We start from the raw sequence: 24,270 nt of genomic DNA, 5'->3' as shown, positions 1-24,270 counted from the left end.
ATAGGCTCCCCCCACCCCGCCACCTTCTTCTTCCCTTATTTTGCTAGTGGTGATTTGGGCAGGTGATCCTCTAGGACAAAGTCATGTTTTTTAAAAAGCATTAGATGAGACAGAAAATGACACTTGGAATCCTCACATAACTCCTGACTGTTGTTCTAAGTCTTTAACAGAAATGGCTCATGTTTTCAGGTTTTGATCAACAACCATGTCTAGATGTTACAGTGTTCTAGTCTAGATGGTACAGTGTTCCTTTTAACAGGGATTTCCAGATATTGTTGACTACAAGTCCCATCATCCCTGTTTGGACAGGGGCGCAATTTCAGTGCTTTCCCTAGGTGCTATTTTCCCTAGATACACCCCGGCCCATGTAAATGTTCTTGTCATCTAAAGTGACAGATAAATCCCAAGTAAAGTTCTGCTCATTAGGCATTTTATTATTATTATTATTTATTTATTTTTACATTTATATCCCGCTCTTCCTCCAAGGAGCCCAGAGCGGTATACTACATACTTAGGATTCTCCTCACAACAATCCTGTGAAGTAGGTTAGGCTGAGAGAGAAGTGACTGGCCCAGAGTCAGAGTCATTTATCATAGGTATATAGATAGAAGGCTAGGAGAATGGATGCAACCTGGATAATTTCAACCTGGAAGCTAGGAGAATGAATTGCAACATGAAAAATGAATGTTTACTTGTAAGCAATCAAATCAACAAACATTATTAAAATCAGCAGGGCAGGTAAGCCAGAGTAAAGTATCTAAAAAGCCTAGGCAAATAGTCATCTGACATTAGATGAGCCTCACTGGGGCAGCATTCCAAAGCTGAGGAGAGGGTCCTGTCCACAGTTACCTTAAAAAGGTAGGGATCTGCGTAGAGATGGACCTCTAAATATGATTGTAACATTTAGACAGGTTCATGCAAGAGAAGACAGCCCCTCAAAACTTGGGTCTGAAGATATTTAGGGCTTTAAGGTAAGCAGAGATTCCATTCCCCACAAATCTTGGGGCAAAAGTCCATGTGCCCCACTGTCTTGGAGGGCCCTGCTGCCAGTGTCAGGAATCATGGGTGCCAACTTGGAGATTCCTGCCTGGCTACCTTCTCCACTCCAGCAGCCCAGGTAGACTCTCAAGGGCAGGCAGGCTACCTGGTGTTCAGCTGTTTGGTGGGTGGGGCTTATGAAGGTGGAGAACTGTGCTCTCTCCCTGCCTCCCTGGGAAGCTCTTCTATAGCAGAGCTGGAAGCACAGAGGCCTGCACTGCCCAATACACACCTTCTGCCCTGATGCCACCTCCTCAGTGGCCTGTGCCTGCCTGAAGAAGAGCCATGAAGCCCTGGAGAAGGCAATGCTGGAGACTATGGGGCTCATGTGGTTTTTATTTTTCCTCTTGTATATTTCCATAATGGTTTGGCATAGGGCTTTGAAATTGGGCACAGATATAGGGCAGGGTGGCAGGACTTGGTGTACTGGATTTGAAATGGATAGGTCAATCTGCTGGTTTTTAATGAATTAAAAAAAAACTTCAAAAAAAGTTGTGTTTCAAGGCACAAAATTACCAAAACACTTTGCCTTAATAAAAAGGGGTAAAGGACCCACTTTAATGCCCAACCCTTTAGATCTCCAGGAATAGTTTGGCATAGGGTGTTGAAACTGGACACGGATATCAGAAAACCATGGCAGGATTCTTGTATTATTTATTATTATTTCAAAGAAATCAGTCAGTCCTGTGGTTCTTATTGATTTTCCCCATGCTGCAGTAAAGCTGCCAGAAAGTTATCTTTACCTATGAAGTATTTCACACCTAGTGAAAGTGGAACTGTTAACATCCAAACAACACACACACACACACACACACACACACACACACACACACAAATGCGCTATGTAATGTTCAAGTTGACTGGGAAGCAAGAGGCATGTGTTGTGGTTTTAATTTTTGAATTCATTGGCATGATGCAACAAGAATTTGGCCTAAGTTTAGGAAGTGTCACATGTGTGAGCATATGTACAGGAGGAAGAATGGACTTTTTTTCTGTGGCTCCTGAAGGCAGGACTAGAAACAATAGGCTGGAATCACCAGGGAGTGAAGGGGGCCCTGTAAGGCCATTAGATCCAGATTCTAAAATTACCTAGCTGCACCCCTGAAGGTAAGAGCCAGCACTCTGAACTGCACCCAGAAGTGGACCAGTAGCTCGTGCAGTTGATTCAAGACTGGCAGGATATAATCCAAGCTGTTATATAAAAGAGTGGCTAGATGACTAAGGTTCAGAGTCTCCACAAGCAGCCCACTATGTAATGCTTTACAGTAATGTAAACAAGATGTTGCCACAGCATTAATAAACATGGCCCAGACTATCCCTTTCCAGGAGGAGCCATCCCTGATGTGCTTTGTGCCACTTGGGCCTCTAAATATAAGGCTGGACTCAAAAGTACATCCAGTCTGTGAACCTGATTCTTTAGCTGGGAGTGTAGTCCAATCCACAGAAGATCACAGAATGCAACTTAACACTCAGATCTCTTTCCTTAGTCCTATCATTCTCAGAATGTGACATACTTCTAGAGGTTATTTGTCCCTGAGCATTTTTAATTGTGGCCACAATAGCCAAAGTTAATCCGTTGTCTTGCCACAATTTTCTGTCAGAATAGAGCATAGCTGATAGGATGTAGCATAACTCTATGCACATTCTCCACAACCCAACTTATTCTGCCTACACAACTTTATCAGGTCAGTTAAATTAGGAATCTTACAGGATCTTCATAAGGTTGCCATGATACTTTCCATGAACATTGCAAAAGCATGTTCAAACTGGTGGCTAACTTCTATGGAAAGGTGTCTGGACTCAAGGCTGCCAGAAGGCATACCCTCTCATCAAGAAGTCTTTCTCCCTGACACTAGATATGTGGGACGAACACACACATTGTGGATACTATGAATCTTTCTACTGTTTCACATAATCCAGTTCCAAGACTAATAGAAGTGCTATGTAGCTGTTATGGCTTTGAAGTCTTGATAGACCTGCCCTATAGAAATGTGTCAGTGAACATCAGAAATGAGCATCAGATGCAAAGGGTAAACAACAAGGGAAGGTCATTGCCTTCAGTCCTTACTTATGAACTTCTAGAGGTATGTGCTGGTCACTATTTAAAACAGAGTGCTGATTTAGATGGGCCCTTTGTGTCATCCAATAATGCAGTTCTAACAAAGATGAGAGTTCTGTTTATGTCATTCATTTTTATCATAAAAAGAATTGAAATAGGGAAAAGGCTTGGAGCAGGAATAGGAAGGTATTCTTAAAAAGTCTTGTATCTGAATGCTGCACAGAAACACCATTCCAGTTCTGAAATCCTGCATTGGCAGCAGCCAGGTTATGGAATGTACACGAATACTTGAAAGTAAATACTGTTAATGCTGGGTTTGTGCTCCTGGCATAGCATCATCTTACTCTGATGAATGAATGGTTTATGCCCTGAATCTCTTTGCTTCCTCTAATGTTTCCACTACAAACTGTGCATGATGTTCCTTGATGTACAGCACATGATGTAATTAAGCCACTGAACTTGTCAGTCTAAGGATTCTTTCCCCCTACTAACCAAAAACTGACAAATCTCAGCTTAATGTATTCTCTAGTTGAGTGGTTCTCAGTCCATCTATGCTGACTGAGGATCACCAGTGTGCTTTTGCTTGCTTTTTGGTGATCAACCATCATACCACACAACCACTAAATGGAAAAGAAGTTGAGAGATTTCTGAATGCTGATCTTAATACTGATCTTGTCTTCTGTGGCTGTGCTCCAACAAATAATATTCATGTATGGAAGAGGACAGTCTGTACAAGTTGGGGATTCTTTTAAGTTCCCACAGCAGCTACTTATACTGCTGAAGAGGCAAGCTACTTTTCATTCTAAAAATTAAACACAAAAGTTCATTGCCTCTTTGACAGGTCATGCAGACTTTAAAGAAACCTCTGCTATTTCAGCATTCTCTCTTGCTTTTATTACCATGACAGGTGTCACCTTAATATGCACATGGGGGCTACTGGTGATTCCCAAGCCATAGTTTACTGCTGTAGTTAGAACTATATTTCATCAGCTTTTGAAACTTCCTGCAATCATTAATCAGTGAAGAATTGGTACATCTGATGCACCTTATATAGTTATATTCTTATCCTAGCAGAACTGTTCTTCAGGGGAAGTTGGTGCAGGATGCTGAAAGGGGAGTTTCCCAGTGGGTACTGTGACAAGGTGAAATAATGTTTTTACATACCTGAAAACCCAGGCACTGGCTACCTCTCTCATGATCTTAGCCCTGGCTCACAAATGAAATGGAACATTAGTACTCACTCACCGCAAAGTTCTTCTTGCTGGTGTAATGGAGGTCACCACTGTGATTTCCCCACAAGTCGAGGAGCAAGCTACTTAGATTGCAAAGGTTCTTTTTTACAGCCAGTGCTATCAAGTTTTCTGACAAAGCTGTAGGATTTAATATAGTGGCCCAGAAGAGTATCTGGTTAAAGCACTGGCAGGCTGTAAACTCTTCCAAGTCTAATTTAGCCACTGTTCCCTATAAGGGGTCTAAACCTTTCAGTGACAAGGCTCTCAAGAACATCTTGGTGGAAACTAAGGACAAACATAAAGCTCTCCCTTCTTCTCATAAGGAGAAGGATAAAAGGCCTCTGCATAAATGTACCCAATCTTATAAGGGTTTCTGTACCTTCCCCCCTGCCCACAGTAGAGACCCTCCACGGGCCCAAAGTTCCTTTTGGAACAGACCTTTCTATCTGGGAATGCAGACTTTACAATCAATGCCTAGAAAATCCTCTTCTTTCCCAGTCCAAGTCCCCAGGCAAAATTCCTGACTCCCCCTTCTTATGAAGTGGGGAGCTTATTATCAGTTACTGGCAAGCCTGGGAAGTCTTCAGCAATGATCAATGGGTTCAAAATAAAGCCCCACCACCACCACTCAAGGTCCGGATTACAACTGACCCCAAAATCCCAGAGCCAACAGGTCTCCCACAGGCAATACAGCATGACCTATTATGCTGGCCTTGGGCCGAAATAAACCAATACATACATACATACAGCATGTCCTGCAAATAGAAGGCATAGAAAGGTTCCTCCTTCTCAGGGAGGTTTTGGTATATATTCCATCATTTTCACCATCCGCAAGAAGGATGGGTCACTTTGGGCGGTGCTGGATCTACAGTTTTTCAACAAGTTAGTGGTCCAGGGGAGATTTTGAATCGAAACCCTATGTTCTATAGCAGAGGGGCTCCAGATTCTACTTAGCATCCATAGACCTGAAGGAAGCTTATCTGCATATTCCAATTCACCCCTCCAGCAGACATCTGCTGTGCTTCTGTTACCAGAACCAGCACTATCAGTCTCAGTATCAGGCTCTTCCGTTCAGACTCTCCTCTACAACCAGAGTTTTCACCAAGATCCTGGCTCACCTGGTCACTCATTTCCAACTTCAGGGCGTTCATCTGTATTACTACTTCAATTGAGGGCAATTTACCTAGCGCCTCTCTCCTTTCAGCCTCCCACTGCAGGTGCCTATGTACTTATTTGAACAGACATGTCTGCCAAAGCGCACACAAATCACCAAGAAGGGAGCAGATCTCGCTCCCTACACCAACAGACAATGGAAATCATGAGATGGGTAGAGTGGCATCTGGTATCCATTATGGCATGGCACATCACATCAGAGGTGTCTTGAACACCAAGGCGGACTGGCTAAGCCAACAGAAGGTACAGTCAGCGGAGTGGAGCCTCCATGCTCAGGTATTCAATTGGATAATAGAGCATCCAAGATCCGCACAGAAACACCTCTTTGTATCTCCCATCAACTCCAAACTTCAGCAGTTTGTCTCTCGGTTTCCAACCGAGGGGGCAGAGGCGATGGATGCACTTTTGATTGTAGCCTCCATTATTGCTATATGCATTTCCCCTGGTTCCACTCCTTGCAAGATTTATAAGAGCTACTCCTGGAGAGAGTCAAAATAATCCTAGTAGCTCCTATCTGGTCCAGAAAACTGTGGTTCTCAGACATTAAGAACTTGGCAGTGAAGGGTCAACATTTTCTCCCTCCAAGGGATTCTCTAAGCAGGGTCTGTCCTGGTTGCATATGAATGGGAGACTTGATGTGTGAGCAATGCAAGATATTCCCCTCAGGGGATGAAACCGCTCTGGGAAGAGCAGAAGGTTTCAAGTTCCCTCCCTGGCTTCTCCAAGATAGGGCTGAGAGAGATTCCTGCCTGCAACCTTGGAGAAGCCGCTGCCAGTCTGTGAAGACAATACTGAGCTAGATGGACCAATGGTCTGACTCAGTATATGGCAGTTTCCTATGTTCCTATGTGGATCTCCTCTCCCAGGGTCCAATCTATCATCCAAACCCAGCTTGGCTAAGGCTAGCCACTTTGAGGTTGAGTTCAACTTACTGATACATCACGGGTTCTCTTCCACAGCAATCAATATCATCCTTTAATCTCATAGGGCCTCCACAAATCGTATCTACCAATTCACTTGGAGAAGTTTTTTTTAAGATAGTCTTCCAGATGTTCCATGCAGGTGTCCAGCTGTGGCTTTAAAGAACTTCTCTCCTTCCTCCAGCACAGTCTGGAGAAGGGCTTAAAATCAAACACTTTAAAGCTCCAGGCTTCGTGCCTAGGCTCATTGCTGTTGTCTTCCACTTCCTGACATGGGGCCTTCACACTGTCCTGAGGGTGCTACATCTCCTGCCGTTTGAGCTTCTGCTAACTTGGCAAAGAGGCACCTTTTACTGTAGTGATTCTCTTTATTTAGCAGGGGTAGAGTAACTGGCCCTATCCACCCCAGCACAGAACTTCCAGTGACTGTTGCTGGTGTCTGTCTTATGTTTCTTTTTAGATTGTGAGCCCTTTGGGCGCAGGGATCCATCTTATTTATATATTATTTCTCTGTGTAAACCGCCCTGAGCCATTTTTGGAAGGGCGGTATAGAAATCGAATTATTATTATTAACCACAAGGCACCACTACATATCTTGCTTTTAAAAAAAAGTGGCAATCCCGATAGCCATTACCTCTGCCAGGAGGGTGTCAGCATTACATACATTGTCCATTAATGCCACTTTAAAGGTCACAGGGGATCTTTTGTAGAATTCATGTCTGTTAGTTGTGCACCAGTTAGTTAACCAGTTTATACAGAACTTGACCAGTCAGCATTCCTTGGTTTTTGCCTGCCTGCTGTTGTGTCATTTTCTTTCTTTTCAAGATGAGTTATATTGTTTGTAGCTCAGCTGTTCAATGGAACTGAAGGGATCCTTTTAAAGATATCCTTCATTTACATAGTCCTGCCTTCTGGAGCAAGTGGGTGGGCATAACCCTCGATCTGTTACACCAGCAAGAAGAAATGTTCACATGGAGCAATCAGCAGACCACACTTCCCAGCTTCGGCTTCCATGAGCATGGCAGTACATCTTTGCCTATCAAAGAGGAGTATGGCCCACTGGTTCATACATTACTTCTTCCATGCAGCAGCAGAAACAGGGCTGCTCCACATGGGAAACGTTGGATATATAAATGGGGGCACTGTCTATGAGGGAAAGTAGTCCAAATGGGGTGGATTTTGCTCTTTTCTTGGATCAGTACTCATCCATAATATTAAAAAGCAAGAAAAGAAAAAGCAAGTCAAAAAGCAAGAAAATGCTGTGTGCTGCAACAGAGCACACATAGGACACACTCAGTCCAAAGGAACATTAGAACATTACATGGTTCAGAACATTACATGGTGAAGGCCTTTCTATGCACCAGCATTGTGACTGCAAATGGAGTTTACAAACTGAACAATGTTCTGCGTAAAAATTAAAAAAAAATCCCCTAAATGTAACCATTTAAAAAAATGGACACACCAGTGAGAGAACTGAAACTTTTCTCCTCCATAAGTTAGTGTAAGAGCAGCAGGAAGTTTCCTTTTTAGGTGAAGAAACATTTTAAAAATGCAATCCCTTACCTGCAGTCTGCCGAGATTAAGTCCAGAAACATATGGATCCGCAACAGTCAGACCATTGGTCTATCTAGGTTAGTATTGTCTATGCGGACTAACAGGAATGTTCCAGTATTTGACAGGGGTCTTTCCCAGCCTATCTGGGGATATCAGAGATTGAACCTGGAACTTTCTGCATACAAGCCATTTTTATTTTTTTTAGTAGTGACAAGATTGTTAGCTTGCTGCCTTATAGGAGTTTTCTCAGCAAACTTACAGAATATGCATAGTATAGCTGACCAAAGTCCCTAGGAGGAGCTTTTCCATGGAGAATAGAAAGGATACAAGTTAAATGTATCTCATCCTGCCTTCAGGGAGGTGTACATAAGGTTATACCATATTTTCCTCACAGCAAGCCTGTAAAGTAGGTTACGCTGAAAGAATCACTGGCCCAAGGTCATGGCTCAGCCATTAATGAGTTGAACCCAGGTTTCCCTAGTTTGTGTCCAACATTCTGGGTCATTGCTTTATATCTATGTTCAATATATTGTCATGCCTCTAAGCACAAGACTGAAAGCAGAAGGATGACGGACCATTTTTCTAGGAGGGCTAAATGGTTGGTTTTTGTTTGGGGTTTTTTTGGGGTTAAATAAGAAATTATACCTCTTCTACAGCCACATGTGGAACTGCATGCAACCAGAGCTAGAAAAGACTATAATGCCATTCCCCTCCCCTCTTACGGTACTCCCAATCTGGAATGATTTTGCCCTACTTTCATACACTTTTTTTCAAATCATATAACAATTATAGGTATCCGTGTCAGCACTGCCTATGTTAATGCTAGGTATTGTGAAGGCTGTATGTAACTTACATACTATGGTCATATATTAGATTTTTTTAAATGGTCATGAAAATATGTAGCCAAACAAACACTCATGCTTCCATACACACCAATGCTACCCTTGCCTGCCTTGCCACCACAGTAGGAAGACAGTAGGCACAGAGGGATGCTCTCTCCCGCCTTCCTCTCAAGTCATCCCTGCAACAGCTCTTGGCTGGTTATACGGGAATAATTCTTCTGTTCATAAGAAGCTGAAGCCAACAGCCAACTGGCCTCAGGTGAGTAGCAAATTGCCAGTATGCTCTAGAAAACAAGCCTAGCTATTGCAGTATTTGATAATGCACCATTTAACCCCAGGTCTGAAAGCACCCTCTGCCCGCTACCATCAACCAGAGGGCTACGAGTTGTTAAGCTGTGCATGTGTCTATGTGGGTTCTTTGTTTGTAAGCACCTTGAGGAGCATTCACTCAAAAGATGAAATATAAATTCCTTAAACAAATAAGTTCCCTCAAGGAGCCTGAAGTTCAACGTTATTGCATATTGGACTCATGGGTCAGGGGAGACAACTTGTCTAAGATATGGCTCTAAAGGTTAGAGACTGGTTAACACTGCAGTACAAAATGCTACCCACAATAGACCTACAATCCATTGCGGGTATATTATCATGATGCCTGTAGATAGCTCCTGCAGATGTTGGACTACAATATCCCATGATTCCTGACTATTGGCCACTGTGGCTGTGGATTGATGGGAGTTGTAGTCCAAAAATTGGGGTGTGTGTGTGCAGCCCTGGTTTAGGGGGGTGAACAGTTGGGGTGGAGTGGTGGCTCCTACACAGAGATGGTATTGCATGAATGGGTCACCACACTACCAGTCTTAGATCCTGTGCTGAAAGGTGCTACAGTCATCCCAAATCTATATTTAATAAATGAACTATGCAATAGATTCCTAAGGAAAGAAAAACACCAACCCTGTAGGCATTTGTTGAGACACAGCTAACAGATTATTTTGACTTTGGGAAAGCGAGGAATAATCAAATGTACATTTTCCACCAAGGACTAAAAGCAGTTTTGAATGGCAAATTGTCATAAGTAACATTTGCAAATAAACCCCACAAAATTAAATCCCGATGAATATCTGAAACCATATCATTAATACCCATAGGGAGATCCTGTCTAAAACCTATGGCTGAATGAGCCGCAACCATTATGAAGGCAGAGTGTGGTGAAGGGCATGAAAGCAGCATCTGTCTACCTCCCTTTGTCTTTAAGATAGCACTTACAATAGCACTTACATTTATATACCGCTTTATAGCCGGAGCTCTCTAAGCGGTTTACAATGATGTAGCATATTGCCCCCAACATTCTGGGTACTCATTTTACCGACCTCGGAAGGATGGAAGGCTGAGTCAAGCTTGAGATATCAGTTAAATTAAAATTATGGCTTTTAATTTAACTGGTATCTTAAGTAAACTTCGTGGTTTTCTTTAAAAATATATCTATAATCAGTAATAGCCAACATGATTAGCATCCGTTAGAGACAAAGGGATGTTATCCGTTAAATATCATCTTAAGAATGCTGTTTACTCCAAAGTAAGTTCCACTATATTCAGTGCTCAAATTATGGGGAAGGAGGTAAGAAGAGCCCCTCACTCTCCCAGGTTTTAGCCAAATCATATCCTCCACAGCCTTCAGACTCAGTAGCTGAAGTAACTGACACAAGAGTGAGGGAGCTGGGGTCCCTCTGCTCTCACTGTAAGTCAATCACTGGGGGAACCGACTTCCAAAGTAAGTGTGCCTAAGATTGCAGATTAATTTTCAAATATAAGTGTGCTACAGAACTATTATTATTAGCGTAATAGTAACAGAGGAATCAGCAAGAACAAAACTTGTGAACACATCTGAGTAGAGGGTCATGGTTTCTTTCATGCAGTTCAGGAATGCAGCACATTTCCTAGCCTTGGGATCCAGACAAAAGTTTAAAGATTTCTTCTCTCTCCTTTAACAAGACGGCTTCGTACCATCCAAACATCCTGTGAATAGAAAACAGGAAGTGTTTTAGAGAGACTTGTTTTGTAAACAAGCTCATTCTCATTTTGCATAAAAGTGACTGCTACATATAAGGAAGAAATTTCCTGCACCCAACAGTTTTGAATGTGTTTTGGTCCCAAAACCTGTTCAAGCAGCTGCAGAAGTTATGCCTGATATTGCATAATTAAAACCTCTTACTCAATCCAGCCCTGAACTCCTCCTCTCAACAGATGAGTGGAGTTATAGCACAGACTAGCCGGACAACAAGCAGCCTAAGTGAAGAAATGAACAACAGTGTAATTTCCTTCTTTTCGTGCCATTGAAAAGAGAAGTATTGTTTTCCAGAGGAGTGTAATTCTGCACTTAAACAGATTGCCAAATTCTATACTCAATCCTCAATTTTCTTCTCTCTTCTGCCTAAACTTATTCACAACATGCCTAATTCAATACATCAGAATAATGCAGCTCTGCCAATAAGTAGTTTTAAAATGTCAACAAGGTGATTTTAAAAACCTATCACATGACCTCATTGTGTAAGATAGAGTGTTGTATTAGCCAGGGACTGTGTGTATTCTACAATTCTGCAAGAACACAGAAAACATGAGGATGGAGCACAGAATTCAACTTCTTGGAAATCTCAGTTCATTTTTTAAAAAGCAGATTTCTAGTCCTTATGGCTAAAGAGATGGGTGTAGGGGAAGAATGGCAGTTCAGTTCCCAAACAGCAAAGCCAAGCCAGTTTAATGAGAAAGCAGCAAAGCAAGAGGTCTTGAGATAATTCTTTAGTACTGAAGAACTACGAGGATTTATTTAAAGAAAAAGTTACGGACAAATGTGGAAAAGCCTGCAGCTTAATTTCAGTTGTAGCTCATGGCTGAAGAGAGAGACCAAAACAAACAGCCATCTCTGAAGAGACAAAATGGAGACTAACACTGGAAGAACAAAGAGGGGAGGAGTCCAGCACTTTTATCCACAACCCTAAAACCCCCCAGAGGTCACTATGAGATACTGCAGATAAGAGCTGATGCTGCTAGGGTCCTAGCTCCAACAATATGCTTGAAAGCATGTGGGCTAATGCCTATTGAAATCTTAGAAGCCAGAGAGGTGGCTGAATAAAATTTGTGTGGCTGCAGGGTGGCAACCATTGTGCCTTGCCTCTCTTTGGGACTTGCAAAACAACAAACTATACAAAACAGAATAATGTAAAATATAGGACATGATGCAAATATTTTCTCAGCCTGCATAATTTATACAGATTGCACATTTGATTTTTCTTGGCACAGAGTGCTAGTTGCTTAATTTCTTTTGTTTAGTGCACATTACACACAACCCTATTAATGGACCTAGAACACTCTTGCACATTCAGACAGAACAAATATTGGTTGATATCCAGATTAATGCTGCATACATGCTAAAAATTAATGAAAGGAAGTTTCCAGTCTCCCCTTCCCTTCGAAGCCCATTGTGCCTCCTGAAAATATGACCCTCTAGGACATATTTTCTGAAGACACAGAAGACTGCAGAGCAAAAGGGAGATGGGCAAACATCACCCCTGCTCTGGTATGTGCATGTGTTACTCCTATTTGGCCGACATCAAGAGTCTCAATTTGGGATTACTGTAAAGCTATCTGACCCAGGTGAAGCGCATCTGCACCTCTAGTTCTCCCTCATTCTCGGCACCCCTCCCTCATTCTCAGCCCCTCGTTCTCAGCCCTCCCCCTCCCTCCTCCAAAGTTTTCTCTCTCCAGCTGGCCACTTTTTCTGGCCACCTGCCGCCTTCACTCCTCTCCCCCAGCCACTTTCGCTTTCTCTCCCTGCACACCTACCAGCCTTATGTTGCTTTCCTCTCTCCCTCCCCTTGCTCACAAACTCCCGTGAGAGCTTCCACACATGGGCTTAGCGATGGATACATCTAAGAGAATTTTATATACATATATACATACACACACAGAGACACACACACCTCTCTTCTACAATCAAGAACACCTTCCGACCAGCAACATTTGCATTCCAACTGACCTTAACCGTCACAGGCTCCTCCTCCTTATCTACATATGGAATCCCCTCCCCACTACCCAATCCCCACAGTGCCACAGGCTCCTCCTCCCTATTTGCACATGGAATCCCCACTGCCCAATCACCATGATGCTTCTGCTTTCACATGATCAACTTCAGTTCAAAAGGTGCACCTAACCCCATCAAAGACAGACATTTGCACTAATCTGATAATCACTTTGAACACAGTAGTATGCTAGCTTACTGCCAACAATCAAAAGAATGTCTAGTGCTAGTCCCAAAATGGATGGGGTGGGGATAATCATACCCGGGGGTGGGGGGAAGAGTCTATTCAGACCTGTACAACATAAAAGGATGAACTATCCAGTCACTTTTTAACTTATATAAGTTGTTCATAGAACTCAACTTTCAGCTGTTTAAAAAGGCAGATATTATGCAAAAGGATGTTAATACAGGACCTTCATTTAACACACACACACACACACACACACACCACTTACCTTCAGGTTGACAGGTGAATCTACACCATACTTTATTCTTGCAATTTCTGCAACTTCTTTCTCAATGATCTCCTGAGAAGTACCTTTCACATCAATATAGTGGCAGTCACAACTTGCATAGTGACAAGAGATTGCCTGTGGGGGTGGGTGGGTAGGTGGGAGAGAGACCCAAACAATTCATAAAGGCTATAATTGTTGCAAGTGCTTTGCTATACATTAAATGCCTGCATTACCTTAAGAGGTTGCACATCTCTCAAATGCATGTGTAGCTTACACATCTAGCTGCGAGAAATATATGAAAGTTCCCTTTTTCATAAAAGGTGAGGATGAAGAACTTAAATACATTTGCTTGCAAGCAGACTACTTGCGTTTCCACATGTGCGCCTTCATTGAAGCTTTCCAGATGGAGAGACTTATGCCATGAGGAAGTGTGATAAATGCTAATCTGAATCACTATGAGCCATGCACACAGACTGCCTTGCCATCCCCACACCCCAGTTTTCCCTCTCTGCTCCGTGCATACAGGAGGCTTTCATATTAAGAACTTCCAGGTTTCAGCTCTCCAGCTCCCTCTCCTCTGGGTAGGGTGGTTACCCTTACCTAGACTGGAAAAGCCCACTACACCTTTGCACCCAGAAAGAGCCATCTGAGCATGTGTGGTACCTCCGGATCACAGGGACATTTGAATTTCATATCGATGCTAATTTTTATTTCTATTTTAAAGGGGATCAGCACAGCAACCAAGCACCTGAACCTAAAGGAGGGAGCCTATCTTCCACTTTTAAAAGTTTGTAAAAGTTTCACTTTTACAGTCACTTTCCAAATTTGTGAAAATTCCTGAGTCGGACTTGCACAGATTCAGGGGGACTCTCCTCTTTCAAACAAGACCATTGCAGAAAAACCCTGATCTAAAGAAGGTGCCCCCAACAAGCCAGACTGTTCCTGAATGGAGCTGTGTATGTGTGTACTTACTCCAATAATATTATTTAAGTGGTTGTGGTGGGTGGGGAGTATGGCAGGAAAGACATCAGGCATTCCCAGGGGAGTATACAGGGGGAAAGGCTCCCCAACCCCACAATTTGGCTCCCACAAAATGCCATAGGCATTATGGCCAGGTGCGGAGCTATAATAGGGCAGACTGCTTCAAAGATTCCAAGCTGCCTTGCTCCTGGGGGCTGTCTGGCTCGGTCCTTGCCCCTCCCTACAACCTCCAGCCAGTCCTCATTTCCCAGCAGTGTTCACCCAAGTTTTGTTCATTCTCTTCCTTGCTCGAAGCAAGGGAGAAAACAACCAACACAAACATCCAGCAAAGAGCATGGCTGGGAAGTGAGCTCTGGAGGGCCCATGCAGCCCTTCTGGGTCTCTGGCCACACCTCTGCATGGGATGTAATACGCAAGGGGATTCTGGAGCTAGTTGCCCAGCTGGTGCTTCATTGCCACCTGGGTGCTTCTTCTTTTATCTCCCTTGAGCTTGAGGGAGAGAGGGGTGCTAGCTGGGAGTGAGTTCCGGAGAGCTCATGCAGCCCTTCTGGGGCTCTGGCCGTGTCCGCTGCATGTTATGTCGCACACAGGGGTGTGACTGGCGCACGTGCACACGCACAGTCACAAGAAAGAAAGAAAGAAAGAAAGAAAGAAAGAAAGAAAGAAAGAAAGAAAGAAAGAAAGAAAGAAAGAAAGAAAGAAAGAAAGAAAGACAGGCAGGCAGGCAGGCAGGCAGGCAGGCAGGCAGGCAGGCCGGGCAAACACAGTGACTCTACTCCAGCTACACCACTGATCCTGGCTGTAGGTGGTATAATCTCCAGCCTGCAAGCTGCATGTTTAGGCTTATGTAGGTGTGCATTTGTGCACATACTACAGTAAAATAGTACATTTTTAAAAGGCAAAAAAGAGCAGGCACCATCGGGGAAGAACAGAGAGGTAAACCTACCCCACAGACATGGCTGTAGAGGTCAGAATTTCCAGTCTGAACTTGGTTTTCAGGGCATGCACTCCAATTTTTTAAAGGAGTAAGAGGAACAAGGCAGGCATCCCCAGGGAAGAATACAGAGGTAAAACCATCCCCAGTTCATCATAACCCCCAGTTATGGCTGTGCAGGTACAGCTAATCTGTAATACAGCATTTTTAAAAAACAAAGATCTACGGGGAAAGGCAAGTGTGAGAAAAAACAATCGCAAGGTAGCTGGCCCCCATAAACAAGGAAGCTGACACACAGCAGGGAAGAGGACTGACTTCCCAGGTATGGAAGTGAGGGGCAGGCCTGCTGGAGCTGACACTCCAAAACTCAACCCCTGGGCAAGTAGCCACACCTCCAGCTCACACCTGACTTCTGCACAGCTGCCCCAAATCCTGCATTTTGTTTTAACACTGCTGTTTCAAAAAGACAAAGACAGCTTTTTAAAAATACAGTGATTTCACACAATGAAGGGCAATTGTCAGGAAAAGAGCTAGGAAGAACAGCTGGTCATCTGAATACTTGGTAGCTGTAACCATAATGAAGCAGCTATAAATCACTGCGTGGAAAAACTTGATTGTTCTATTGACGGTGTGTGTGTGTTCGTGTTCCCCCCATGATGATACTTTTATTCTTGCATACATCACATGGGAAGATACACTGTAGGTACAGTCTCAACCTTGATGAGAAACTGCATTTCTCAAAGACTAGTGGGCTCTGTATTTTTTTAATTTCTTTGGCCTACATCCAGACTAATACTGTGCCAGCACAAGGACACAGCACAGTGAAGTTGTGCCAAAAAAGAAAAGAAAAAAGGAGTCTTTGCAATAGTCTGAAAAATGTTGCACCACTGTTACCACACCATGGAGTGCTACCTTCTTTAGGCACAACAGTTCAAACTTGCTGTGCAAGTCGATCTGCTTCTGCCAGCAGTTGTACAACACTGTGCAGTAGGGAGGTTTAGAAGGTTTTGAGCTTGAAACAGGCATTTAGAGTATTCCAAGCTCCAAACAGAACAAATGAAGAAAGATACAAAGGCCTGTTTCGAGTTTGGATAATGTAAAAAGAAGATAAGTGCCTCTACGCAGTTTGTTGTGCTACACAGTAGGGATGTGCATGCAATGGGATTTGCGTTCCATTCTGACCTCGGAACAGAACGCAAATGCCTGGAACGTTCTGGTGGAACAACTGGTCAAGCCGGTTGTTCTGATGGAATTAGCTCAGAATGTTTCAAAACATGAAACGATGACGCTGAAGTGGGTGATGTGGGGAGGCAGGAGGTACCTTTAAAAACTACCTGGTTACTATTCGCACCTGCAAGCCCCCCAAGTAGCAGCGTCCCACCTGGCATCTCAAGCAGAGGCTGCCCCTACGGCGCTCTTCTGGAACACAGAAACACTGAGTCAGACCACTGGTTCATCTACCTCAGAACTGTCTACACAGACTGGCAGGGGCTTCTCCAAGGTTGCAGGCAAGAGTCTTTCTCAGCCCTATATTGGAGAAACCAGGGAGGGTACATAGAACCTTCTGCTCTTCCCAGAGAGGATCCATCCCCTGAGGGGAATAACTTACAGTGATCACACATCTCCCATTCAAATACAAACCAGTGCAGTCCATGCTTAGCAAAGGGGGCAATTCATGTTTGCTACTACAAGACTAGCTCTCCTCCTTGACCTCTGCGCATGCATGGCAGCTATTTGTGTGGTGGCACTGACCATGCAAATGGCTGCCGCACATGTTCAGAGGCCCAAAGAGCACCGTAGGTGGAGCAGTCTCCATGAGAGGTGCCAGGCGGGGTGCCGCTGCTTATGGCAGCTGGCATGTGCAAGTGGTAGCCAGGTAATGAGTTTTTAAAAAGGTACTTCCCACCACCGCCCTCATGGTCCAAAATGGAGCTAGGAACACTCAAAATATTCTGAGCTTGTTCCGTCGGAACAACCAGCTCAACTGGTTGTTCCACTGGAACATTCAAGCCATTTGCATTCTATTCTGAGCTCAGAATGGAACGCATATCTCGTTCCATGTACATCCCTCCTACATAGCACCACAAACTGCTTAGAGGTGCATATCTTCTTGTTACATTAGCACAACACTCGTTGGGATGTGGGCCCTATTATTTCCTAAAGCAGCTATTATTGCAGTGGTACCACTGCTTTTATTGTTGGCCTTCTGACTTGAGGAAAATGTAAACTGAAAATATGCAGGTATGTGAATCAAGTCACTCTTCAAAACTTTAAACAAGAAGATTAAGAAACCACATCCAATATTAATTAAAAACATCCCGTCCTGTCTGATGAAACCGGCTTTCAAATTAAAAAAACCCAGGTGTTCAAAACCTACAACCTGAACTAGCATCTTACCTTACGAAATCCTTCAGTCTTGTTCATGCCCGAACCATGGATAAGTAAGGGATGGAAAAATACTGTGTCTCCTTTCTCCATAACAAGGTGAACCCTGGGAACATTTTTATCATAATCATGCACTCCATGATACATCTTGTTTACACCACCCTGGAAATCAAAGTACAACCAGCATTATAAAACATATAAACATATGCTGTTAAGATAAGTGTGCCCTGCTGATTTTCAAGTCATAAGAATGCATTTGTTACTTCTAGTGATAACTACTGATGAATTATTTAAAATAAAAGTAATAGATTGTGTCCAAAAACATGCCTTGAGACAAATCCCATTCCCTGCTTAAGGAGAGTAAAGGAAAAGTGTGCGGTCAAGTCAATTTTGACTCCTGGCGCCCACAGAGCCCTGTTGTTTTCTTTGGAAGAATACAGGAGGTGTTTACCATTGCCTCCTCCTGCGCAGTATGAGATGATGCCTTTCAGCATCCTCCTATACCGCTGCTACGCAATATAGTACCAACAGGGATTTGAACTGGCAGCCTTATGTTTGTTAGTCAAGCATTTCATCAATGCACCACTTGACTATAGCTGTCTTAATACTAGTACTACATAGTAAGACTCACACTAATACAAAAAGAAAAAAAAGAAAAATGGACAAAATTCTTAGCTTAGAATTTGATTCTCCAGACACAGCCAGTCTACACATGACTTTTGCATGCAGAGACTATGAGCAATCATGAGATGAATTAGTTCTAGTCCACAGTGCGAATGGTATGGATAAGACCATCTTACCACAGTGGTTGAATATCAGCAGCAGCACAATTTTTAAAAGGCTCAGCTTGACTGTGTCCGATGCAAAAAACTTTCATTAATCATGAGTTACACACTTGTTACAGAGAGTTGTGTATGTGTATGCCTCTTGGATGGTTGGTACCCTGTAAGGAGAACTGCTGTCCTAGGAAGAAGGCACCCTTATTTAAGAAGGAGATGCCCATGAGGCCATATTTATATCTGACAATGCTGCATGAAGCAAAGTTGTGACATCAAGCAAGCAATGCAAACATCTCTATACTAGTTTAGAACTGTGTCTTTGCATCCTAGTTCACTGATGTCTTCACTGGTCCTTCTGGATCACTGTTTGTCTTTGTGATTCCATGAAGCCTAAACCACAAGCAGCTTCCATTGTGAGTCTCTACCCTGCATGAAGACCAGCCACCAACATACTTATACAGATACCAACATCCATAACACCCAGCCATCTCATTTACTTTAACATTATACAGATCATTTCCTCTATGCTAACACAGAATGTTACTGGCAGGATCTGGTAGAAAGACACTGTGTGTGATATGACACTGTGTGTTGACCTGATCAGTGGTACACAGTGATCAGATCAACATGCAACATTATAATGGTGGCAGAGTAAGCCACCATAAAGAGGCCATTTCAAAAAGCTGATAGGGTAGGGTGGGGTGGGATTCATTGGGCTTTGGTAGCCCTTTGTTCCTGAACCCAAGTCAGTGTATCCCTGCTCAGGCATGAGGAAATCTATTTTATAGATCCTAAAGGATCTGGTACTATCTTTGATCTTTCCATGGATGCCACATTCACAACTCTCCCAACTGGAACCCTGTTACTACAAAAGAAGTACTTTCCATAAACCATCATCTTAAACCTGGGAAGGTTCCTGGGACTGATTATATCCCTGCTGAGCTTATCAACTAAATCAACACTGGTGGACCCCATTATTAGCAACTCTGTTTACCACAATAAATAATTCTGGTATAATCCATTCTGACTGGAATAAAGCAATTGTGGTTCCTATTTTAAAAAAGGCCAAGTCAATGGCCCAGGAAACTACAGACCTATTAGTTTACTTATTTATTTGATTTATATACCACACTTCCAAAATGGCTCAGTTTGCTGTCTGTCATGGGAAAGCTTTATGCCAAGTTCCTGTGTAACAGATTAAATTCCTTTTCGGAATCTGGAGGCTTACTCACTGATTCTCAAGCAGCATTTAGAGAGAACAGTTCAACTTTAGACCATTGTCTGAAGCTTTCCCACCTTGATGAAAAATACACAGGAGCACTAAAGCTTTTGAATTATTCACTGACAAAATATTGTTCTATTTTATTAAGGCCCTGTACAGCAACAACCTCCTTCAGATCAGGTGTGGCAATGCAGGACAGGTGACTGAAGATATTCCCATGTCCAGAGGAATTAGGCAAGAATGCATTTTAGCTCCTATTCTAATTTATATCTTAAATGAACCTGATGGATGAAGATAAGGCAACAATTCCACCTAGGTGTGCCTGAAAGTGCCTAAATCACTTTAATTCATTTCAGTAAAACCCGTGAGTCAGTATTGCAAGATGGTATGCCTTTCCAGCCACAAGTTCTCTCATTGGTTAGCCCACTGGGACAAATAAAGGACTTGATCTGGAAGGATTCATCTTAGGTAGCTTGAGTTAAGACTGACCTCTGAGCCATTAACTGCTTTTAAACCAAGTCAGAGGCCCCCTTATTGTCTAAGTTTTTAGGACACACTGATGATTTTCATTTGAAGTTTTTGTTACTTAACCCAGATGAAAAAATTAATATAGTGGCCAGGTTTTGTTTTATAATCTGCAAAACTCGATCTGATCTTTAGCAATGCATTTCATAAGTAGTTTATATATTTTTCTCTTCTTTTAAAATTTTATTTACACGATGCATTGTTTGTATTTCTTGTATATTGGTCTACCACTGTAATAAAGTTCTGTTCTGTTCTGTTCCAAGTCAGTGGTTTGATGGAGTTTGCTGCTTTATTGGATGGGTTAACATGTGTATGGATGTTTCAGTGGAAGCCAGTGGGAAGCCCTTGACTGTTTCGTCGCTGCCTAAACATAAGCTACTATCGGAGGATTACAGGGTCTAGATAACCAACTTTATTGATACCTTATTATCAAACTGAGCTTATATCCCCCACAACGGAAAATTTGAGAACAAAAGACAATATTTATATTATTAATATTATTATTAATAATATTATTAATATTAATAGCCCCTGGTGGCGCAGTGGTAAAACTGCCGCCCTGTAACCAGAAGGTTACAAGTTCGATCCTGACCAGGGGCTCAAGGTTGACTCAGCCTTCCATCCTTCCGAGGTCGGTAAAATGAGTACCCAGAATGTTGGGGGCAATATGCTACATCATTGTAAACCGCTTAGAGAGCTCCGGCTATAAAGCGGTATATAAATGTAAGTGCTATTGCTATTGCTATTGCTAAGTGCTAATATTTGAAAATGCCCTGTGTCGTCATTACTCAATAAAGAACTTATTAATTCATATGAATTAATGGTTGCCAAGAAAATGCAACCAATGGAAGGCCTGAGAACTTGGAGTAATTTGGCTGGAGGCCTGTATGCTGACAATTCCTTTTAGGGCCTTTTGGTTTTTGTTTGACTAAGTTTTTCAGGACGAAGGGGAAACTTCTTTGAGAGGCGCTTTCTCTCCACTTTTCCTCGTCTTTCCCCTCAACTTCTAGAGACTCTTCGGTGTGATGATAGGTAGATATTGAGTCCTTTCTCACAATCAAATGAGAGGGCTTGAGGGCAGGTGGCAAAGGCAGCAGAAGCTCCCCTTCCCTGAAGATGATCCACACGGAGCTGCTGGGCGCACTTCTGGGTAGATCCTCTCAGTTTATGTCAAATATTTGTTGAATGACAAAATTCCACGGGTGACTGTCTGTGGCTAAACTTCTGTCAGTGGCTATAAGAACGAGGAAGTAATTTGTAAATTGTTGATGGAAGGGCTGTCTCTTAGGATGGGAGTTATTTTGTATCATGGTTGTGTTGTATTTATGTACTGTACTATATTGCTGGTTTCTGTTCCCATACCTTTTGTTGCAACTATAGCTGTTCATTTTCTAGCTCTAGTCTATTGACCACAATAAAAACTTGACTGAACATTCATTGTGCAGATATGCCTCAGATAGTTGCTACTTACATTCATACCGCCTTGGGGTTGTTTTTTAACGAAAGGCGGTATAGAAATGTAAAAAAAAAAATTATAATAATCCCATCTTCATTTTACTTAGATTATATAAGGTTGCTGATATATTGGCAAACTTTATTTATGTACTGTATTTATATACCACCCAAACTTTCATCTCTGGGCGGTTAACGTAAGTTAACTTTCAAACATAAGCACTCTTCTGAGGTTATAAAAACTGGTGACACCACACGCACGTAGAGTCCCTAGAAGACCACACTGAGTCCCTGGCCCCATACTCAGAAGCCGCCCCACACACATACCCGTACATGGTTACAGCAGTTGTCTGCAAAGGTCATGGTCAGATGCTACCTACTTCAGCATTCTGTACCACATGAAGAATTTGATCACAAGTCCAGCATGTGTCTCTGCAGACAAATGCTACAAACATGGACAGCAGGGGTGGGGCTTCCAAGTGCATCAGAAGAGATTCAAAGCATGCTCTTGGGAGTGCTGTAAGAAAGTACAGTGTTCCCCATTTTTATAATGTCTGAAATAGGCTATACTCCCTACTCAAATGAGAACATTTCTTAAGCATATTTACTCAGAAGTAAGTCCCATTGTGTTCAGTCATAAGTGTGTTTAGGATATCAGTCCTAATCACTCGGGATGGATTAATACAAGCAAATATCCTTCAATTGGCATTTTATGTCTGTGGTACATTCATGGAGCTTCATATTCTGAGAGCCAGCACAAATAAGCAACAGTTGCGCTTTTCAGTTTCTGGCTTACAGTATGGCAATCATGAAACCAAATCAAGTCTTGGACCCCTTTACACAATCCTGCATGGAGGCTGCCAAAATTTACATCAGGGTGGATAACTGGGTCCTTAAATTCATCAACTGCATACACACTAAAAAGTGCCCGTGACTTAACTTTTAAAAATGCAGTCTACTTCCTCTCAACTAATGAATATCCCCCTTTATCTCTCTTTCATGCACAGACACAAAAATTACCTCCCACTCAGGATAATCGTGCTGTTTGAGGGATCCCCGATGAGTTCCTGGCAACACTACCAGACATCCATTGCTGCGATCAATCCTCTCCATGGCAGTCCAAGCACAAACAATGCGATCTGCAGGTCGGAATGGGAAATAGTGCAAATCCTGATGCATTGGATGGCGAGAGGTCTTCTTCCCTAAAATGTTATTATTTGCATTAGTTTAACTATATAAACATTAAATATTTTAAGCTGACATGGCTGTTATACATCCGAGGTAATAAACTTACTGTTCCTATAATTAATTTCAAGTGGGAAAACAGAGTGTACTAGAAATGCTCAGGAATTCAAGCTGGTGAAATTTTGTTAAAGAGACAATGCAGTGCATCTCAGTATATCCTCAAATTGCAAAGTTTCTATTATAGTTTCATATTTTCAACCACATTCTGTGGACAGATTTTCCAAACCGTTATTTACTTCTGCTTCACTACAATTAGGATTGTAGTGAAGTTCAGGGGGAAGTTCTGACGGAGAGTGGGGGACGGATTTAAAGCAACTTTAATACGGTAACAGCAAGGTGTCATTCATAAAGCCAGCTGCATTATTCAGCTTTTTTCATGACATGGCCCTTAATCATATTATACACGTCATTTAAAAGTTGCACTTTGGGGGAGTGTTGAAAACGATTGTGCATGATGCTTCAGCATTTTGTGGAGCCATATGGAGAGACCCCCAATATAAAGCATGAGGTGGAGGTGTGGCTATCTATCTGGGTCTGCTCTGCCTGCCACCCCTCTCAATTGCATTCCTGGGCAATTTTGCTTCCTGCACCCTGCAATCTACTTCCAGTCTGGTCCAGAGCTCCATCTAAGACTGATTCCTGCCACTGTTCAAACAGCAGTGCACTAGAACAGCAGGAAGGTCCAGCTACAGCAAAATCCATAGCAGGTTTCAAGCTCTGTAGTGAGCAGCTTTCTCTCTCTCACTCTCTCTCACTCTCTCTCACTCACACACACTGTTCTTGTGCAAGAGTACCAGTACATCAGAGCAGCCCAGAACAACCTTTATGACCCGGGCACAAGTGAATGTGCCATGCTTAACTTACAGCTCTTCCTCCCACAATAAAGGCCTCAGTATGGGAAACTTACTGGTGTCAGTCTGCAGCAAAGGAACCAGCTTAGCTTAGCTGCAAAGTTCTGTTCTGTTAGGCCCTTCCATCAGTAAATCAGTTGATGCTATCCATCCATCCATCCAACCAATTTCTATACTGCCCTTCCAAAAAATGCCTCATATTTCATATAAGGGAGATTCCTTAAGTCTGATGGTGTATAATAGAAATTTATTTCACACTTTTCCAAAAGACTAGATGTGTGATAAGAGTTTAGAAAGGGAGAGTGAGTCCTGATTGCTAGCTTTTGTTAATGTGTTGAGTAATCTTTATGAAGATCACCCAACATCCGCCCAGGAGTCAACTGCAGGGGATAGGGACAACTGTGGCGCTTCAGACATCAATCTACAATTCTGCACCCCAACCCTGTTCTGCTCCTTGCTCACTTTATCACCTTTTCATGTGCTATCCAAAAGCCAGAATCTGCAGGGAAGCAAAGAGAGGGAGTAGTGGAAGAACTTCACCTGGCTCTGAC

General features: G+C 42.7%; 1 protein-coding gene and 1 long non-coding RNA gene across 2 annotated transcripts in view; one reads left to right on the top strand and one right to left on the bottom strand.

Moving 5' to 3' along the window:
- Positions 1–9,706: 9,706 nt before the first annotated feature.
- PHYH (phytanoyl-CoA 2-hydroxylase) overlaps positions 9,707–24,270 on the bottom strand; it is a 32,508-nt gene continuing 17,944 nt past the window's right edge. The window contains exons 6-9 of the mRNA XM_053256331.1: positions 22,644–22,825; positions 17,658–17,807; positions 13,346–13,480; positions 9,707–10,831 (exon numbers count right to left, since the gene is read on the bottom strand). Coding sequence (XP_053112306.1) covers positions 10,778–10,831; positions 13,346–13,480; positions 17,658–17,807; positions 22,644–22,825 — 521 coding nt within the window. The 3' untranslated portion in view covers positions 9,707–10,777. The remainder of the gene's footprint in view (positions 10,832–13,345; positions 13,481–17,657; positions 17,808–22,643; positions 22,826–24,270) is intronic.
- On the top strand, positions 17,343–22,883 carry LOC128327503 (uncharacterized). The gene is made up of 2 exons (XR_008308652.1): positions 17,343–17,501; positions 22,631–22,883. It is a non-coding gene; the product is annotated as an uncharacterized LOC128327503 (long non-coding RNA).

The sequence above is a fragment of the Hemicordylus capensis genome, chromosome 5, assembly GCF_027244095.1.
Source record: "Hemicordylus capensis ecotype Gifberg chromosome 5, rHemCap1.1.pri, whole genome shotgun sequence".
NCBI classification, from domain to species: domain Eukaryota; kingdom Metazoa; phylum Chordata; class Lepidosauria; order Squamata; family Cordylidae; genus Hemicordylus; species Hemicordylus capensis.
The sequence above is the reverse complement of the archived record's forward strand: the minus strand, read 5'-3'. Positions and strand labels throughout refer to the sequence as shown.